At 34.7% G+C, this 16,439-nt stretch overlaps 2 protein-coding genes across 3 annotated transcripts; both read left to right on the forward strand.

Moving 5' to 3' along the window:
- The first annotated feature begins 5,921 nt into the window (after nt 1-5,921).
- On the forward strand, nt 5,922-11,154 carry LOC116144598 (glutamyl-tRNA(Gln) amidotransferase subunit A, chloroplastic/mitochondrial). The gene is made up of 10 exons (XM_031430068.1): nt 5,922-6,505; nt 7,102-7,413; nt 7,933-8,112; nt 8,196-8,290; nt 8,658-8,733; nt 8,949-9,026; nt 9,363-9,456; nt 9,561-9,610; nt 9,983-10,096; nt 10,874-11,154. The coding sequence occupies exons 1-10, from the start codon at nt 5,957-5,959 to the stop codon at nt 10,964-10,966; spliced, it is 1,641 nt and encodes a 546-aa protein (XP_031285928.1). The 5' UTR covers nt 5,922-5,956; the 3' UTR covers nt 10,967-11,154.
- A 2,000-nt stretch (nt 11,155-13,154) lies between these two features.
- On the forward strand, nt 13,155-15,713 carry LOC116144679 (tRNA pseudouridine synthase A). 2 transcript variants are annotated; one of them, XM_031430204.1, is made up of 2 exons: nt 13,155-13,214; nt 13,875-15,712. In XM_031430204.1, the coding sequence occupies exon 2, from the start codon at nt 14,070-14,072 to the stop codon at nt 15,360-15,362; it is 1,293 nt and encodes a 430-aa protein (XP_031286064.1). In that variant the 5' UTR covers nt 13,155-13,214; nt 13,875-14,069; the 3' UTR covers nt 15,363-15,712. The 2 variants fall into 2 exon arrangements, with proteins under 2 accessions (XP_031286064.1, XP_031286009.1); XM_031430149.1 differs by having other exon boundaries at nt 13,161-13,214; nt 13,982-15,713.
- Nucleotides 15,714-16,439: the final 726 nt, after the last annotated feature.

Raw genomic sequence — 16,439 nt, forward strand, 5'->3', positions numbered from 1 at the left:
TAGCCAAAAACTCATTCTAGAGAGGCTAAGACATTAATTAAACTTAATAATAAAATTGTAAATAAACTTTTAATAAATAATATATTGGATATAAGTTATACAAAAATATGAGTATTTATTTATAATGCTCTTTATAATCAATCTATTTATATTGTGTTTGATGATATAAAATAAATTTATAATATTTTCACGAGTGTAAAACAAAACCAAGAAAATTTATTAATGAACAAGTTATCAAGCCAAACACAAATAACAATACTTCCAAATTAAACTATAATAAAATTTCTACTAATAAAATATTCAAATATTTATCTAGTTTTTATAGTAAAATATTAAAAAATTTGTTGTAATTTCACTTTTATGTTTTGACCGCTTAAAATAATGTATCAAAATATTTTTTTTTTTTCTAACTTCAATATTTTGATATGACCCATCTCTGGACTGTGGATAGTCTAGATGGTTAGAACGAATTGGGTTTGAGAATAGTATGGATAGGTACACAGTCTCAGTTCGATTCTCCATCTGAGCATCCGCAATATCATTTCTAAAATTTGTTTGTCAAATTAAACTATTGTTTGAATGCAAATTATTTGTCTTAGATTATATGTTTTTCACTTCTGAATCTTCTATTGTATAAGGGGGTGTTTGTCTAAATTTATAAGCTGATCAGACTAATTTATAATTTTAAAATTAAGTTGACTTGATTGTTTATAACTTTTCGGGCTTATAAACTAGGTTTATAAGTAAAAAATAATAGGTTGGGGGGAAGACACTTTTTTTTTTTTTTTTTTTTTTTTTGCTTATCCGTACTCTGCTTATAAGTTAATTTGGACAAGTATATTACTACATTATCCTTATTTAATTTTAAAATTCTATAATATACTCTTATTTTTATATTTCAAACAAGTCATGTTATTATAATACCATTTTTAATCATTTTAATAATTAAATATACTTATAAGCCACGTTTTATCAAACACGTCAATTATTTATCAATTACTTATAAATATTTTAACCAAACACGTAACTACTTAAATTTCAAATGCTTATATGTTCAAATTAGCTATTTTCATGAGCTTCAACAAACAATCCCTAAATATATTCTTGACTTTTATTATTTAGTAAGAGGTAGTATCATTTAAGTTTTAATTATTTGGCAAATAAATGTTTCATTTCTTTTCCTTAAAAGTTCATTCCATAATGGATAACTCAGCAAATGCACCCGGAAGTCAGGATCTGCCTTTACGTTGTATGACCCAAGCATGCGACAGAAAGGGAAGGCTAGAGCCACAAGAAGTGGTTCTAGAAGACAGTGGACAAAGGAAGAGGAAATTTTAGCTGATTCTCTACTTGCTTTAAAGAAAAACCCAGATTGGAAGCTGACAACGGTGCATTCAAAGTTGGGTATATCGTGGCCAACTAGAGAAGATGATGGACCGATGATGTCTTTGAGGAGTGGGTAAGTGTAAGGTTGTTTCTATCTTCAATGCATCGGTAAATATCATTAGTATATTATTTCTAAAGTTTCATCTGTCTTTTTTTTTTTTTTTTCATAGCCATCCAAATGCAAAAGGTTTAAGGAACAAATCTTTCCCTCGCTGTGACACATTAGTCATAGTATTCGGTAAGGACCGGGCAGGGGGAGCTGGAGTGTAGACCCCAGCTGATGCCGTTGAAGATCTTGATTCCAACAACGAAACAATGGATGTTGATAGTGGAATTAATGTTCCAGGCAAGGAAGATGTGGCTGGCTCAAGAGCTGGTGGAACTCGAAGGACTTCCAGTAGCAAGAAGAGGAAAAGAAGTGAGGAGGGCACCTCTGAAATGGTGGACCAAATATGAAAGTGGAGGGATACGTATGAGGTTGCTTCCCAGGGAATAGAAAATATTGTAGCATTTTTTTATGAAACGGAGGATAGAAGTCAGCGTTTGTTTGCGGTGATTGAAAACATAGGACTTTTTAACCCCAGTGTGGAGGATAGATGTTTTGGAGGCAATGTGCAAGGATCAGCACAAAATTGATGTTTTCATGGGGTTGCCGGAGTCACTTAGGAGGCCCTATGTCTTGTGCATACTGGAAGAATATAATGTCTAGAGCCCACCGTTTGCCCCTAAATTTAGGCTAAAACAATAAAGTTGACAGGATCGTAATTATTTTTGTCTAGTAATTATGTGTATGTTATGTTGTTTGAGGGCATATAAACCCTTGGATTTTTTTGATGTGTTTGTTACTGAAATGGTGTTGGGTTTAGGTTCCCACGTGGACACTAGATGTATATTTTATCGATTGCTTGCCATTAGAGGGAAACCAACGTCGGGGAGGGCTTTTGTATTCAAACACAGAGGGAAGAAGTCCAAAGTTAGTGCCCCAATCATTTAAGTGTGTATTGAGGCTAATTGAAGTTTGAAGACTTCTTTAGTGAAGGTAAGTAATTCTTGAATAAGTTATTCACAGTTTTTGCAAATTGTTAAGTGAAGGGTTACTGCCTTACTGGGATGCATGGAAGGCGGTTGAAGGTTGTTCGACAGTTTGATTTTATACTTTTCATACAATAGGTTTGGTTATCTGTAATGAAAGAGTCAGAGAAATTTTCAAAATTAAATCTTATCACTACAATTAATAAATGAAAAAAATATTGTTTGTAATAATACATTTGGCTTTTTTCTCCAGATTAAGATTCATATATACGATAACAAAAAACTGATAAGATCATTTGCATTACACATTTTGCAGCTTAAATTACACCAGCAACAATAAAATTCCGAATAAAATCATATTCTGTTTATATTCTCAAAATCTCCTATTGTTTCCTATTTGGATCCTCACCGAACCTCAGGTACTCTCACACTTCCTTCTGCCCATTGGCCATCATTATAACTTTTCATCCACCCAACCACTTGAGCTTCAAATTTTTTTCAGGCAGAAGATACTCTAATTGACTTCCTGAAGTGGAAAAGCTACTGACACAACAGATTTTGTGAGCAGTACTGCGTTAAATAGACAAGTTAACTATCAAGCAGAAGATTGGGGCACAATATAAAAAACTGCAGTAAATGAAAATGTACATATCACCGCAACACAGTGTGGTGCTACACATTTGTTATATGAACTACTTGTGAACAGTGAACCCATGTACTACATTCAACACTGCCGTATGTTTGCCTAGATAAACTTCAATACAACCAAATTTGTGACGAAAGAAATGATATGAAGATTATCTTCTTACCTCTGTTAAAAACGATACTGGAATATGATATGAACTACAAAAGACAATTTCCCATGAAAATAGATCATTGCTACGTTCAAACAAGGCTGACTTTGTTGGATATGGTTCATAATTTGCATAGGCTTAAAGGCCCCTATCAGTATTTGGACTTGTTATTGTTTTACTAATATTTGGGCCTGAGTCAGGTTAGATTTAGGTAAGCTCAAATGGGGTAAGGTTTTTTATTATATGATGTAATAGTAAGAGTCCAAGGGTTTACGAAAAAATAGAGAGAGTGAGCTGCCGTCATTAAGATTGTACTTGCTATAGAGTTTTAAAACTTAATACAAAATATCTATTTGAATGTTAAACATAGTTCTTTAATCGGAACGAACCATGATAAATCAAGTGTCCTATTTACTTTTCTGTTTTATTTTATTGCGTGTGTTTGGCTGTGGTTTCAACATACTCATCTTCCTCAATTCTTTGGGAGCACAGGCTACCCCTCTTCCCTTTCCGTAACAAATTTGGGCACTAATTACCCTCCCTTGCAGATCAATTTTTTTAACCATCCTGCAACGCAGTGACTGAAAGAGGAATATCAACTCCATTACAAGTAGAGGGTGTTTGAATCATATAATATTTTATTACAGGGGTATATTATATTAACGAAAAAAAAGATCACCTTGAATATTACTAGGAATGTTCAGAAAATATGTTTGGTTGGTTAGAATAAATTGGTGAATAATATGTTTGGTTAGAAGGATAAATGGCTAGGTATGTTATATAGATTACTAAATTGCCCTCATTTTTAAATATTAATATAAAAGTATTTTTTTATTATTATTTTTTGAATTGTTTTTTTAACCCCCTACATTTGAAATTTTGCTAAAACACCTCAGTCATATAAAACTTTAATTTATAGCAAAATCACCCCCATCCACCCCAAGCTATTGCCGACAACCAACCACTGCCGGTAGTCGATGGAATGGCGCACGACTGGCCATGTGCTGGTAAAGCCGAAAATGGCCATGGATCACAAATTTATGGCCGAAAAACGGTTAGATCTATGGCCATTTCACAGTCACATCTTTGGCCGTAGGCCATGGAAACACCAGATCTGGTCGTTTCCAGCTATGGATTTGTGATCCATGGCTGGAAAAGGCCTTACCGGCGCACGACCTGTTAGATCTTGCTGGTCGTACACCATTACGGTGATTGACGCTTGTGGCTGGCAGTGGTGAGTCACGGCTAACGATGGTCTTGCGTGGCTGAGGGTATTTTGTTAACTTTTAAACTTTTTTATGGTTGAGGTGTTTTATCTAATTTCTCAAATATAGAGGGGATGAGTATTTGTTATTTGGTAGACATTTAAGAGCAACCGTATCCGAAATAGTTTTTAATTAAGGGCAAAATAGGTAGAAAAATCAGATTACCTCGTTAATGTTTTAATAACACCACCTAGCAAGGTAATAAAATTACCCCTTACATTACCAACAGTAAACATTATTTGTAATAAAATATTACCGTAATATTTTATTACTTGCAAACCAAATACATGAATTTTATAAAATAAACAAAGATTACCTCCGTTATCTTATTTATCCCCAATCCAAACGGCCCTACAGTGGTTGTCATAGATGTATAACAGGAAAAATTCTTAAATACGGTAGCATCCACTAAGCTGCATAGGCAATCTTTCATAAGTGCTATGGACAAATATATAACCGTAAAGAAACACCCCGAGATATGTGAGTGAAAATGGATGTCCATACTGTCCAAAAATTCTGTGTCACAGATAATAAGTCGTATAAGCTGAGATTCAAATTCCTTAACCATGGATTGCCACTTGAATATAAAATTAATGGGGCAAAAAAAATTTTAAATTCAGGATGTCCGCCGTATCAGATATATTTCATGGCCACATAAGTGGACTTAACAGCTGTACAGAGTCATCAACATATTGATTTTACAATAACTCAAAAACTTAGAATTTAGAAAGAGGATATAATCATGAAATATTAAATAAGTGAATAAGGATTAACGAAAGAGTGATGCAAATTGCCAAATTCAAGGAAATATACTCATAAACAAGTAATGAATGATTGTCTGAGGAGTTAAATGAACTTCTTGTCGATTCCAAAACGGATAAAACTCCTTTTGCCAAGCTCATGTAATCAGTCAATGTGGGTGCTCCACCTACTCATGAAACTGCTAATTCAACGCCACAAGGTGCTGCTGTGCTGACTCCAATTTGTCGAAGGATTCCCAGATTGACAGGTACATAAAAGAACCTGACAGCGGGAACTCTTGAGCGAGAGGTCATTCATAGGACAACTAAGTTCAACAAGAGCCGGAAGATGAGATGGTTGCTTGTCGACAGGGGGTGGAGTGAGGCCCCAACCGACAAATATGTTAGCAAATCCCTTATCAAATTCCATGGCAATGCTATCAAGGAAGCTGGTATTAATATATAGGATCCTCATCAGCATCCTCGTTACTGATAGAGAAGCTTATTATCATCACCAATTAACTGTGACCTTCGCAACGAAAGGGATAGCGAGAAATTTGAGTTCCCTTATTTTAAGTTAGTAATTTAAGTAAATATTTTTCACCATTTTTTATGTATCAAATGCTACTAATTTTTATTTAACCTTTGGTCCAAGATAATAGCCAAATTCTAATACCCGAATCAAATTTTGAAGTAAAGGACAAGCCCCATTGAGGCTTCACTCATTTCTCACTCCAAAATGCTATCAACACTCCATCACCCTCCTCGCTCTCTCTCTCGTTTCTTACCTTCCAAAAGTAAAACTCGCTCTTTCCACACAAAACCCATTCTCTCTTCCTCACACCCCATCATCGAACAACCCCATGCGTCCTCAACGTCACCACCCCAATCCCAAATTCTCTCCATTCGTCATTCCCTCCTCTCTCGCCACGTTACCGCCACTCAGCTGGCCGAATCCTACTTAACTCGTCTTAAACTCACTGAGCCTCAGCTCAACTCCTTTCTTCACCTCTCCAACAATGTCTTGAAAGAAGCACAAGCCATTGATGAAAAGATTCAGAGAAATGAAGATGTGGGACCCCTCGCTGGGGTTCTTGTAGGAGTCAAAGATAATATATGTACGGTGGATATGCCCTCCACCGCTGGGTCTAAGGTTTTGGAGAATTATTGTCCGCCGTTCGATGCCACTGCAGTGAAAAGAGTGAAGGAATTGGGTGGGATTGTTGTGGGTAAGACCAATTTGGATGAGTTTGGGATGGGCAGCACCACTGAAGCTTCTGCTTTTCAGGTCTTATATCATTTCTTCTTTTTAATTATTAATTATAGCAACTAGACTTGTTAAAGGCTCTGTTTTTAATGATATCCTGTTGTGTGTAACGATCCTAATTAAGTCTCGTATCGCCAAAGAATGGGCTTGACATGTGGGTAATAATCATGTGGGCACCCTCCCTTTACAAACCGGTTTTGAGGGTGAGTTCTACAAAGTTGTGGTTGTTACAATTGGTATCCGAGCAAGACCACCTCTCGACAAACCGAGCTTGCAGCTCGCCTTCTTTTTGTTAAGACTGCTTGAAAATCCTGGATGATTAATGTTTAGGGTTTAGGGTTTATTGCTCCTGTCAAAGTGGTGAGAAAGTTTCACATTAGGGTGTTTGAATTTTGTAGATAATGGAACTTCTACCATTAACAATAGATAGACTACTATTCTTAAGCCTGGTTCAAGTAGTTCAAAACTGAAAACTTTCCAAATTCATTCCTCCTAATACACAAATGCAAAAGCAGCCTCACTGAGAAAGCCTTTCTGTGAAAGATGATTATGATATTTACAACTGGTAACTGGAGTTAGTTTACTCAGGTGATGCAATCTGTTCATTCGTTCGTTAGGTGACAGCAAATCCTTGGGATGTTTCTCGGGTTCCAGGAGGATCATCAGGAGGCTCTGCAGCAGCCGTTTCTGCTAGGCAGTGTGTAGTATCTCTGGGAAGTGACACCGGTGGAAGTGTAAGACAGCCAGCTTCGTTTTGTGGTGTTGTTGGATTGAAGCCAACATATGGCCGTGTCTCAAGATTTGGACTTATGGCATATGCATCATCACTTGATGTCATTGGTTGCTTTGGTTCATCTGTTGCTGATGCTGGAATTCTTCTAAATGCAGTTTCTGGTCATGATAGACTTGATGCCACAAGTAGCAAGCAAGTATGTGTCCCTAACTTCTCCTTGTTTCTTCATCATCATTCTTTCATTTGATTATGTCTACGGGTATACAGATATATCTAAATGTTTCAATAAATACTCGTCAGTGCTTCTCCCTGGAGCAAACTATTATCTAATTTTATAATTTACTAGTTTTTTTCCCCGAAAAATGATTTAGGAAATTTGCGTGTTTACACCAATGTGGTAAGAGAAAACTGTATATGCTGAGGGACAGAAACAAGATCCATTCCCATTTTGTGTTCATCTTTGTATAGATTAATATGCTTATGTCAGTTGGAGAGTCACCATATTTGCTGTTGAGCATTATTACCAGCATTATTTTGTCATGTCATGGACCATCTGACCGTTCTGACTTGTTAAAAACGCAACGTTTTGAGATTAGGTTCTAGCACTGTGAGCTTCTAGTGGTGCTACTGAGCTTTGTACTTTCTGTATTAATTTCATGTTAGGACTTTTTTCTCCAGTGTTATATTTTAATTTTGTGATGATATCACTTTTCAGGAAGTGCCTGATTTCACAAGTCAATTTGTTTCTGCCACTCTTTTGGAATCCAAACCATTGAAAGGGCTGAGGGTTGGTATAATTCGTGAAACTCTTGATAACGGTGTTGATACTGGAGTAAAATCTGCAATTCTTGGTGCTGTTTCCCATCTGGAAGAATTAGGATGTACTTTGTCAGAGGTGCCTTTGATATTTTCTCATACTTGTTTATGTTGAAGTTTATGCAAATAATTTTATAATTTTTATTTTCACTGACATTTTAGGTATCATTGCCATCCTTTTCACTCGGTTTACCAGCCTATTATATTCTGGCTTCATCTGAATCTTCTTCCAACCTTTCACGTTATGATGGTGTCAGGTAATTTACTGAAGAATACATCTTAGCAATAATCATTCTTTTGATTTTGTTTCAGGCATTGTTGGTAAATTATTAAACCAATTTGTTTGCACATATGTCTATTAATTTTACTTCCATTTGTAAATCAATGGAATGGAGAAGAAAAAATTTTGGTGGCAATTTTGAAGTCCAAAAGCAAGCATTTATTAAGAATTGGGTTTTAGTTGAGAGATGGATTACAAAAAACTTGAAATCAACTATAGTGTCTGCTGTTGTTGTCTATTTTACCGAAGGAAATGAGAAAGAATGTTTCCAACTCTCTTATATAATAATCCAGTGTTACAAAATAATTCTGAGTTCTTGCCTTTATTTTTACGTCAATATCCAGATATGGGAACCAAGTTGTTGCTGATGAGCTGAATGCACTATATGAAGATTCCCGTGCAAAAGGATTCGGCTCTGAGGTATGTATATCTCAAGTGGATATAAGATCCTTTTTCCCCGTATTTATTCAAATTTATTGATTTTTTTTTTTTACTGCCCAGGGCTACTTGTCACTGGTTTAAGTTCTCGTAGTTGTGTAGAGAGAGCTAGCTGCTAAGTAGCCCAAAGGAAAAGTGTAACTTAGATTTGTACCAATAAGGAGTGTTAAATCAAAATGTGCATAAAACTTTTGCAGGTTAAAATGAGAATATTGATGGGAACTTACGCCCTTTCAGCCGGATACTATGATGCATATTACAAGCGTGCCCAACAGGTACTACAATCATCCTTCATGTGTGTTCAAGAGAAGTTCCAGTTCCATGATATTTGCTATGGAGAACCAAAAATTTGTTTCTCTCTATTATTTCAATTGACAAGCGTGTAGAAATCCTAGGAATTACGAGTTGGCTGATGTTCTCCCAAATCTTTTCATTGTTACAGTCCTTCTGCCTGTGTAAATTATATCTGCTCGACCACGATTGAATGATTGTTTTGGGATGTAGAACATTGATTTTAGTTATTCATTATCTGGTTGTTATGTTTTCTGAGACTCGTGAAAAACTTTATTTTGCTGTTCAAGAAAAAAATTATGATTGTAATAGTGTTTTAGGTGAGGACCTTAATACAGAAAAGCTTTAAGGCAGCTTTGGATGAAAACGACATTCTAATTTCACCTGCAGCTCCATCCGCTGCTTATAAGATTGGTATTCACTTGTCTCTTTTCTTCCCCCCTTCCTTTTTTCTTTCACTTAAAATGTTTGATTTTTATTTTAGACTGAAGTTTCCTAATTACTTGTGATATTTACAGGTGAGAAAAAGAATGATCCGCTGGCAATGTATGCAGGGGATATTATGACTGTAAGAATCTTTTTGTTGCTCTATGATCTGCCATATTTACGTCCTCTTGGCTACCACTATGAATATTTATAATAGATTGCTATCCAGATTTTAATTTCCTACAGTCATTGCTGAAACTATGGATTCATTTTGGAGGAAAGCTTCTTAATTTTTCTGAATGATCCCTCCTGAAAATCACATCTTATTTAATGAGTTGTAAGATTTAAAATTTTTTTTAATGACAACTAGCATGTGTGATTTTCTTTTTCTTTTTTCTTCTCTTTGTTTTTACATTTTTTAAGTTCTATTAGTTAGTTAGCGTCAGGACAGAACTCCAAATATTACCTGGCTTCATTTTTGTTTTCCTCATTCGGGATTTTATACTCGGTACAGGTAAACGTAAACTTGGCAGGGTTACCTGCATTGGTTTTGCCATGTGGGTTTGTAGAAGGCGGACCTGCGGGCCTTCCTATTGGTCTCCAAATGATTGGTGCAGCATTTGATGAGGTACAGACTACCCATATTCATTACAATTCGTTATTTTAATTTGATAAGAGGAGTCCTCTGAGAATTGCAACTTCTGTTATCTACAATCACTTGATTTTTCAGCCACCTTTTGCCTTTGTTCAGAATATTTTTTGCAAACTTTCTTGGTTTCTAATTTCCTGTTGTGAGGCTTAAGACGCCAAAGTATAATCAAATCATTAGTATATCAATAAATAAGCATTAGTACATTGATACCTTGATAAAAGTTGCACATTTTATCTGTCAGCAAAAAAATTTAACCCAACTATTTGTGTAGCTCTGCATAACCTTTTGCTAATTACAGTGTTATTTTCTCATAAATAAGTAATGCTACACATACAAATTATGTATAAAAAACTCTTATTTGCAAATTGATTACTATTTTATATAGTTAGGTTTGTCAGAAAGCGTGCCTAGTCAGGGCTGCTTGTGGGCACCAGGTGTATGGGAGCAAACCATAAGCAAGAGTGCCCACATAATTAGGTGGGAAGCTAGAGCAAATGTATATAATCTAGGGTGTTCCTTAACTTGTTAGACTCGTTGTGGGTTGAAAAGCCCGTGATGATTGTGTCTAAAGTGAACAATATCTGATAGGTGTTGTTACAAAACGTTTTATATTCATTTTGTATCATACCAATTTGTATGCAAAAGTTTGTAAATGAAGTTTATTTGTAGTATTATTTATGAGTTAGTACTTACCGGCAAGGGTTGTCGAAGGATTATCAAACTGATGAGACGATTCTCTCTTAATGTATACAGGAAAAACTGCTGAAAGTGGGTCATATATTTGAGCAGACTCTTCAAGATTGCAGATTTGTTCCGCCACTCGTAGCAGATGGGTTTGCTCAATAGCCGTGAATGAGCAGAGATTTTCAAGGCTGGATCTGCTTGGTGATATTGCAATTTAATTAGTGAGAATTTGTGATTTAATATGCATAGATGTGAAGCAATTTGAGAACAAATAAAAAGTTTAACATCAATTTAACAAGAAAAAATTAATCAGAAAAACAATAAAACCAAAATTTATCAAGTAAAACTACTATCAATTTATTACTGGAGTAATTTTAGTTGGCGTCCTTTTGAACCTTCTTGATATTCCATGAAAATATCCATCCAAAACTTCTTTAAGCTCATAACGCTTCGTCGTTCTTGCATCTGCATAGTGAATCTCTCGCCTATTCTCTTAATTTCTAATATCTTCTCAAGTTTAGATAACCATACCTCTCCCTCTAGTAGTTCTTTACAGTGTTTCACCGCAACTTTAATGTCCAAAACCCTTTGAAAAATAGGCAGCAACCATCTCCGCAAAAGCTTTACATGTTCTTGGCAAAGGACTGTTAATCAGTTATTAGTTACTAGTTTAATCAGGTAAGCAAAATCGTATAAACCATGAAAAGTAATCCATTTGAAGAGACTATGTTTATACTTTGACAAAACTGTTAGAAATGTAGGCATAAATATGTGCATGGGAATACCATCGTTCTTAATTTTGTTGAAATCAAGTCCATGTTTCTTAAGTAGTTGAATGGATTTTTCCATGTAAGAGTCTTTGAAATCAAACTACCATGTACCACTCACATTGCCCTCTTCGTCAGATAGCGTGATGTCGAGTTGAATGATGTTGGTATTGTCAACGTTATATTTGAGAACGGTAACGGATATGATCACGTTCATGTCTAGGCGTGTTGCTAAAAAGCCGGGAAACGTTTCTAAACAAAGTACTTTAAACGGATGTCGTGCACCATCAAACGAAGAAATCTATCAATGAAAAATATTTCTCTAAACTTGCATGATCTCTGTTGTACTTAGGAAGAAAGAAACAATGAAAAGGAGAAAAAGGAGAAGGAGAATAGAAAAAAAAAAAAAAAAATTAGAGAAGAAAAGATAAAAGAAAATCAGAAAAACTTGTAAAACAAAATCCATTAACTTTGAGGTTTGCGAAATTAAATTTGGTCCAAATTTTTGCCATGTCATCAATTTTCTCTGTTAAATCTAACACATTGAAGGGTAAACTAATAATTTAACTCTAGAATATGATTAAATAGAAAGAGTGCATTGTAAAATGTTTCATAATGATAGACTCATTATTATTTAATTATTGACGATAATTTATTTATCGAAAAAAATTATTTTATATTTGTTTATTAATCATATAAATATTCTTTTTTAAAATGCTTAAATAAAAAAATAAGTTGTAAATGATCAAATCACAACTATCATGGTTTGGTTGTTTGTGTGTTTATTTTCAGGTAAAATCTTTATTTTGTTAGGGGTAGTTTCGTAATTGAATGACATATATAATTTCTATTAAAGGAAGTGTAGGTCTCTCCCTCTCTGTTGGTTATTAAAACGTTTGGAAGGTAATTGTAGTTTCCCAAAACCTAATGTAGGTGTTTGTCATTTTTGCCTTCCAATTATTGAACCGTTTTTCTAGGGGTGTTCGGTTCCACGTACTTTGTATTTTTTGAAGGAATTAGAACCAGAACCGAAACCGAAACTGACAATTCTGGTTTCTAGGTACCTAGAACCAGAACTTGTAACATGATTTTGGGTATTCTATAAAATTTATTATCCCCCAAAAGTTTTTAAAATAGCAAAAAACCCTTAAAAAACTTACAAATACCCTCTACCTAGCACTTATTAACAAAAAAAAATTAGAAATTATAAATTCAAAATTATAAACTCTATTATTTTGTAATAATAGATTCTCAAAAGTTAAACCAACTTACTTTAAATACTATGAAATATAAATATAAATGTATTCAAGTATTTTTTTACAAAAGTTTTTATTAACCCTCTTACTCTTTACTTTTATTTTATATTAGAACCTACTCGTTGATGGCCCATTCCGGGTAGGAAAAGGAACCAAACCTCGGATACCCGCCGGTTCTAATTCCAATCGGTTCTTTTGAGCATCACACCGTTTTTGAGATGTAAATGTAACGTTTTAAAATTCAGGGGTCTACCAGAGTTTCCTTCTCCCCCACTTACAATCAGTACAAAAAAAACCCTTTCCTTTTTGAACTTCAAAAAAACTCTCAAAGTGCTTACGCAGTAACCCCTTACGGCGGCGACACCACCGGCAATTCATGATTAAAAGGTACCTCGCTCTGTCCAACTGTATGCATTTTACATAAGCACGTATAAATTTTCCTTTTCCAAAGTTTCTCGGCTTCCAAACAAAGGATTAGGCTTTTATTTCTACAAAAAAACAGACACGCTTCTTTTATTTTTCACTTTTGATTTAGTTTCTCTGGGATTTATATCTATTAAGTATGCTGAAATAAGTAAAAATCACTTTTTAATTTTTGAAATAAATAAATTTAAAGTGCTACTTATTAATTAAGATATAAAGTTAATAGAATTATTGTATTTTTTTTTTTTTTTGTTTTAAGTTTTTTATTTTTTTTTATTTTCTTAATTTAGTTTCAATAAGCCCTTTTTGCATATGATTTATTTTCTTTGTTAGTGGCCTAGAATGTTTATTAAATAAATATATTTAACTTATTTGAGTTCTTTATATTTTATTTTATTTGATTAAATGTATTTAAGCTTCTTAGGATATTTGTTTATGTAATTTAAAGTGATATATGTGTTTTTTCTTGAAAAAGGATTCAAGATGTTGATGTTCATGAGTGTAATGTTTAGAAATTTAACATATGATAGGCCTGGTTTTATTTAAATTGTTTTGAATTTCAAATTTGCATATTTTTAAAACTTTTATGTGCGTTGATAGCGTTTATTTTTCTTGTTCTTGTAGGCGTTTTAAGTTTGTGTGTGTGCATTTATCATTTTGCTACCCACTAAGCATGATGTGGTTAGACTTATAGAAAAAGAATTCATTCTGGGCTATTTTGCTTCTCGAAGTAAGGATTTCTTCTGTGGCGGTGGCTGGCAGCTATGTTGTAGTGGTAGAGATTTGGCGAGTTTACAATTGCAAAACAACAAAAGGGTTATGATAAAATCGTTTCCGGCTGTGATTGTCAGTAAACAGTTTCGAAAGTATTCGATGGAAAACCAAAGTCACGTAAAAAATAAGGTTTATGTTCACTATAACCATACTGACTCTTGTAAGTTCGCTAGGTGGACTGCCAGGGAAAGCTACGATTTTATGTATGCAAGGCCCTGGCAACATGTTGTTGATTTCTATTCTGATATAGTTAATGGCCGCTTGTTGCTATCGGACTTGTTTGGAACTGAGAGAGCATGTTTTAGTCATGATGATAAGGAAATTCTGGAGGTTGAAGTGGAGAGTGATGGAACTGAAGTCCGGTCTGGGAGATGGGCAAGAGTAACATTTAAAATACTTGTTTCGTATCATGGAGGTTCATTTGATGGTTGGCAAAAGCAGCCTGGTTTGAACACTGTTCAAGGTTTAGTGGAAACATCTCTTGGGAGTTTTGTTGATGAGAAGAAAGCGAAGTTGCTGAAAGAGAAGTGTAAACCATTGGAAGGATGTGCTAGTGTTGCTGGCCGCACGGACAAAGGGGTGTCAGCTCTTCAACAAGCGTGTTCTTTCTATACTTGGAGAAAGGATGTTAAACCTCGTGATATTGTAGATGCAATCAACTCTGCATCACCAGGAAAAATCAGGGTTGTTTCTGTTTCTGAGGTGTCACGTGCATTCCATCCTAATTTCTCTGCCAAATGGAGGCGGTATTTGTATATTTTTCCTCTCAATGATGGAGAAAACAAGGAAGAAACCAGTGACAGTGAGGTAGAAGTTGACAATTTTTATTCAAATAGAATTTCTAATGGAAAGGATGAAAATGTTGAGAACAAACTTATTGATGATGAGGGAGTTGTTGAAACTGGAAAGAAACCAAGAAGGTTTGAAGTAAAACGTGTTAATTTGCTCCTACAGCAATTGGAAGGAAAGTTATTATCCTACAAGGTGTTTGCGCGTGACACTAAAGCCTCAAGAAACATAGGTCCACCAACAGAGTGTTTCATCTACCACGCACGAGCTGCAGAAGCCAGATTACCTTGTTCTGTACATGATCATGGGGAAGGAAGGAAAGTTATGTGTGTTGAGCTGGTGGGAAATCGCTTCCTACGCAAGATGGTACGGGTGCTTGTGGCCACTTCGATAAGGGAAGCAGCTGCAGGTGCAGAAGAAGATGCATTGCTGAAGCTGATGGATGCCACATGTAGACGTGCCACTGCTCCACCAGCACCACCTGATGGTCTCTGTCTTGTTGATGTTGGATATACAGAATTTGATCCGGAAAATACCCTCATTGGATAAGGTATAAATTTTTATAGCTGTACTAAATACTAGTCGTAGTATCCCATTCTTGAGCTGATAAGAATTAAAAGTGTATTCCAGTCGATGGTCATGCATCTATCATACATATATGATAGAAACTAACATTTGATTCATTGTATTCCTTTCAGAAAAAAAGTTCGATTATTTGTGCTAAGGAAATACTTCTCGAAGTATACTAGTGTATATGAGAGACTTTTAAGTGTAAAATTACTAGGACTATACTAGTACTAGTAATAAATTCCAGTTGAGCTGGATGCTCTTTAAAGTTTAAACCAAATCAATTCAACTGTTATCACCAGTCTGGTATCGTATAGTTTGTCCCACTTTTATTCTGAAATAGTGAGGATTCAAAGTATTTTAGTTCTTCTAATTATTTTGTTACAATAATACTATACATCCCAAAGTTATCCCAAAATTACCATCCCAAATGATTTGTAATCTTATGTGGTGTTGAGATCTAAATAAAGTGGTGATTTAGTGAGTGACATGGCAATGCCAAATAAGATGACACTTCATTTGGGATGTGAATTTTGAGATAAGTTTTGGGACGTGTAGTATTACTCTTTGTCATATGTTTTGAATTATGGTCATTGCAACTTTCTGGACTCCAGTTGAGTGGTGCAAAAGTTTCAGAAAGTTGGTGCATCAAAATTTCTATACTCGGTTGATGAAGTGGATTGAATAGCAGATAGCTTTCATACAGCTTATCGAAAGGCTATAAGAATTTAGAAACCTTATTCCGTATATATACCATGTTTATATTTAATACTATATGATGCTTTTATACAGTACAATACGGCATACCAAACATATGCAATCTCTAGATTGGTGTCTGAAAAAAAAAAAGAAACCGTTTTAGATGTCATTTTAGCAGTTGTTTTATTATCAATGTCTGATCATTCGGATAATACTTGTTGCGTAAAAATTCCCTTGAGACATGGGTTATCTAAATCTTTAGTGTCATTAGGGAAGTTCTCATGGATGTTAATAGGTAGATACTAGATATAGATTTGAGCCACAGAAAATTATTAGCATTTCAATTTCTATAAATTTGTT

This window comes from Pistacia vera, unplaced genomic scaffold (genome assembly GCF_008641045.1).
Source record: "Pistacia vera cultivar Batoury unplaced genomic scaffold, PisVer_v2 Contig1007, whole genome shotgun sequence".
NCBI classification, from domain to species: Eukaryota; Viridiplantae; Streptophyta; class Magnoliopsida; order Sapindales; family Anacardiaceae; genus Pistacia; species Pistacia vera.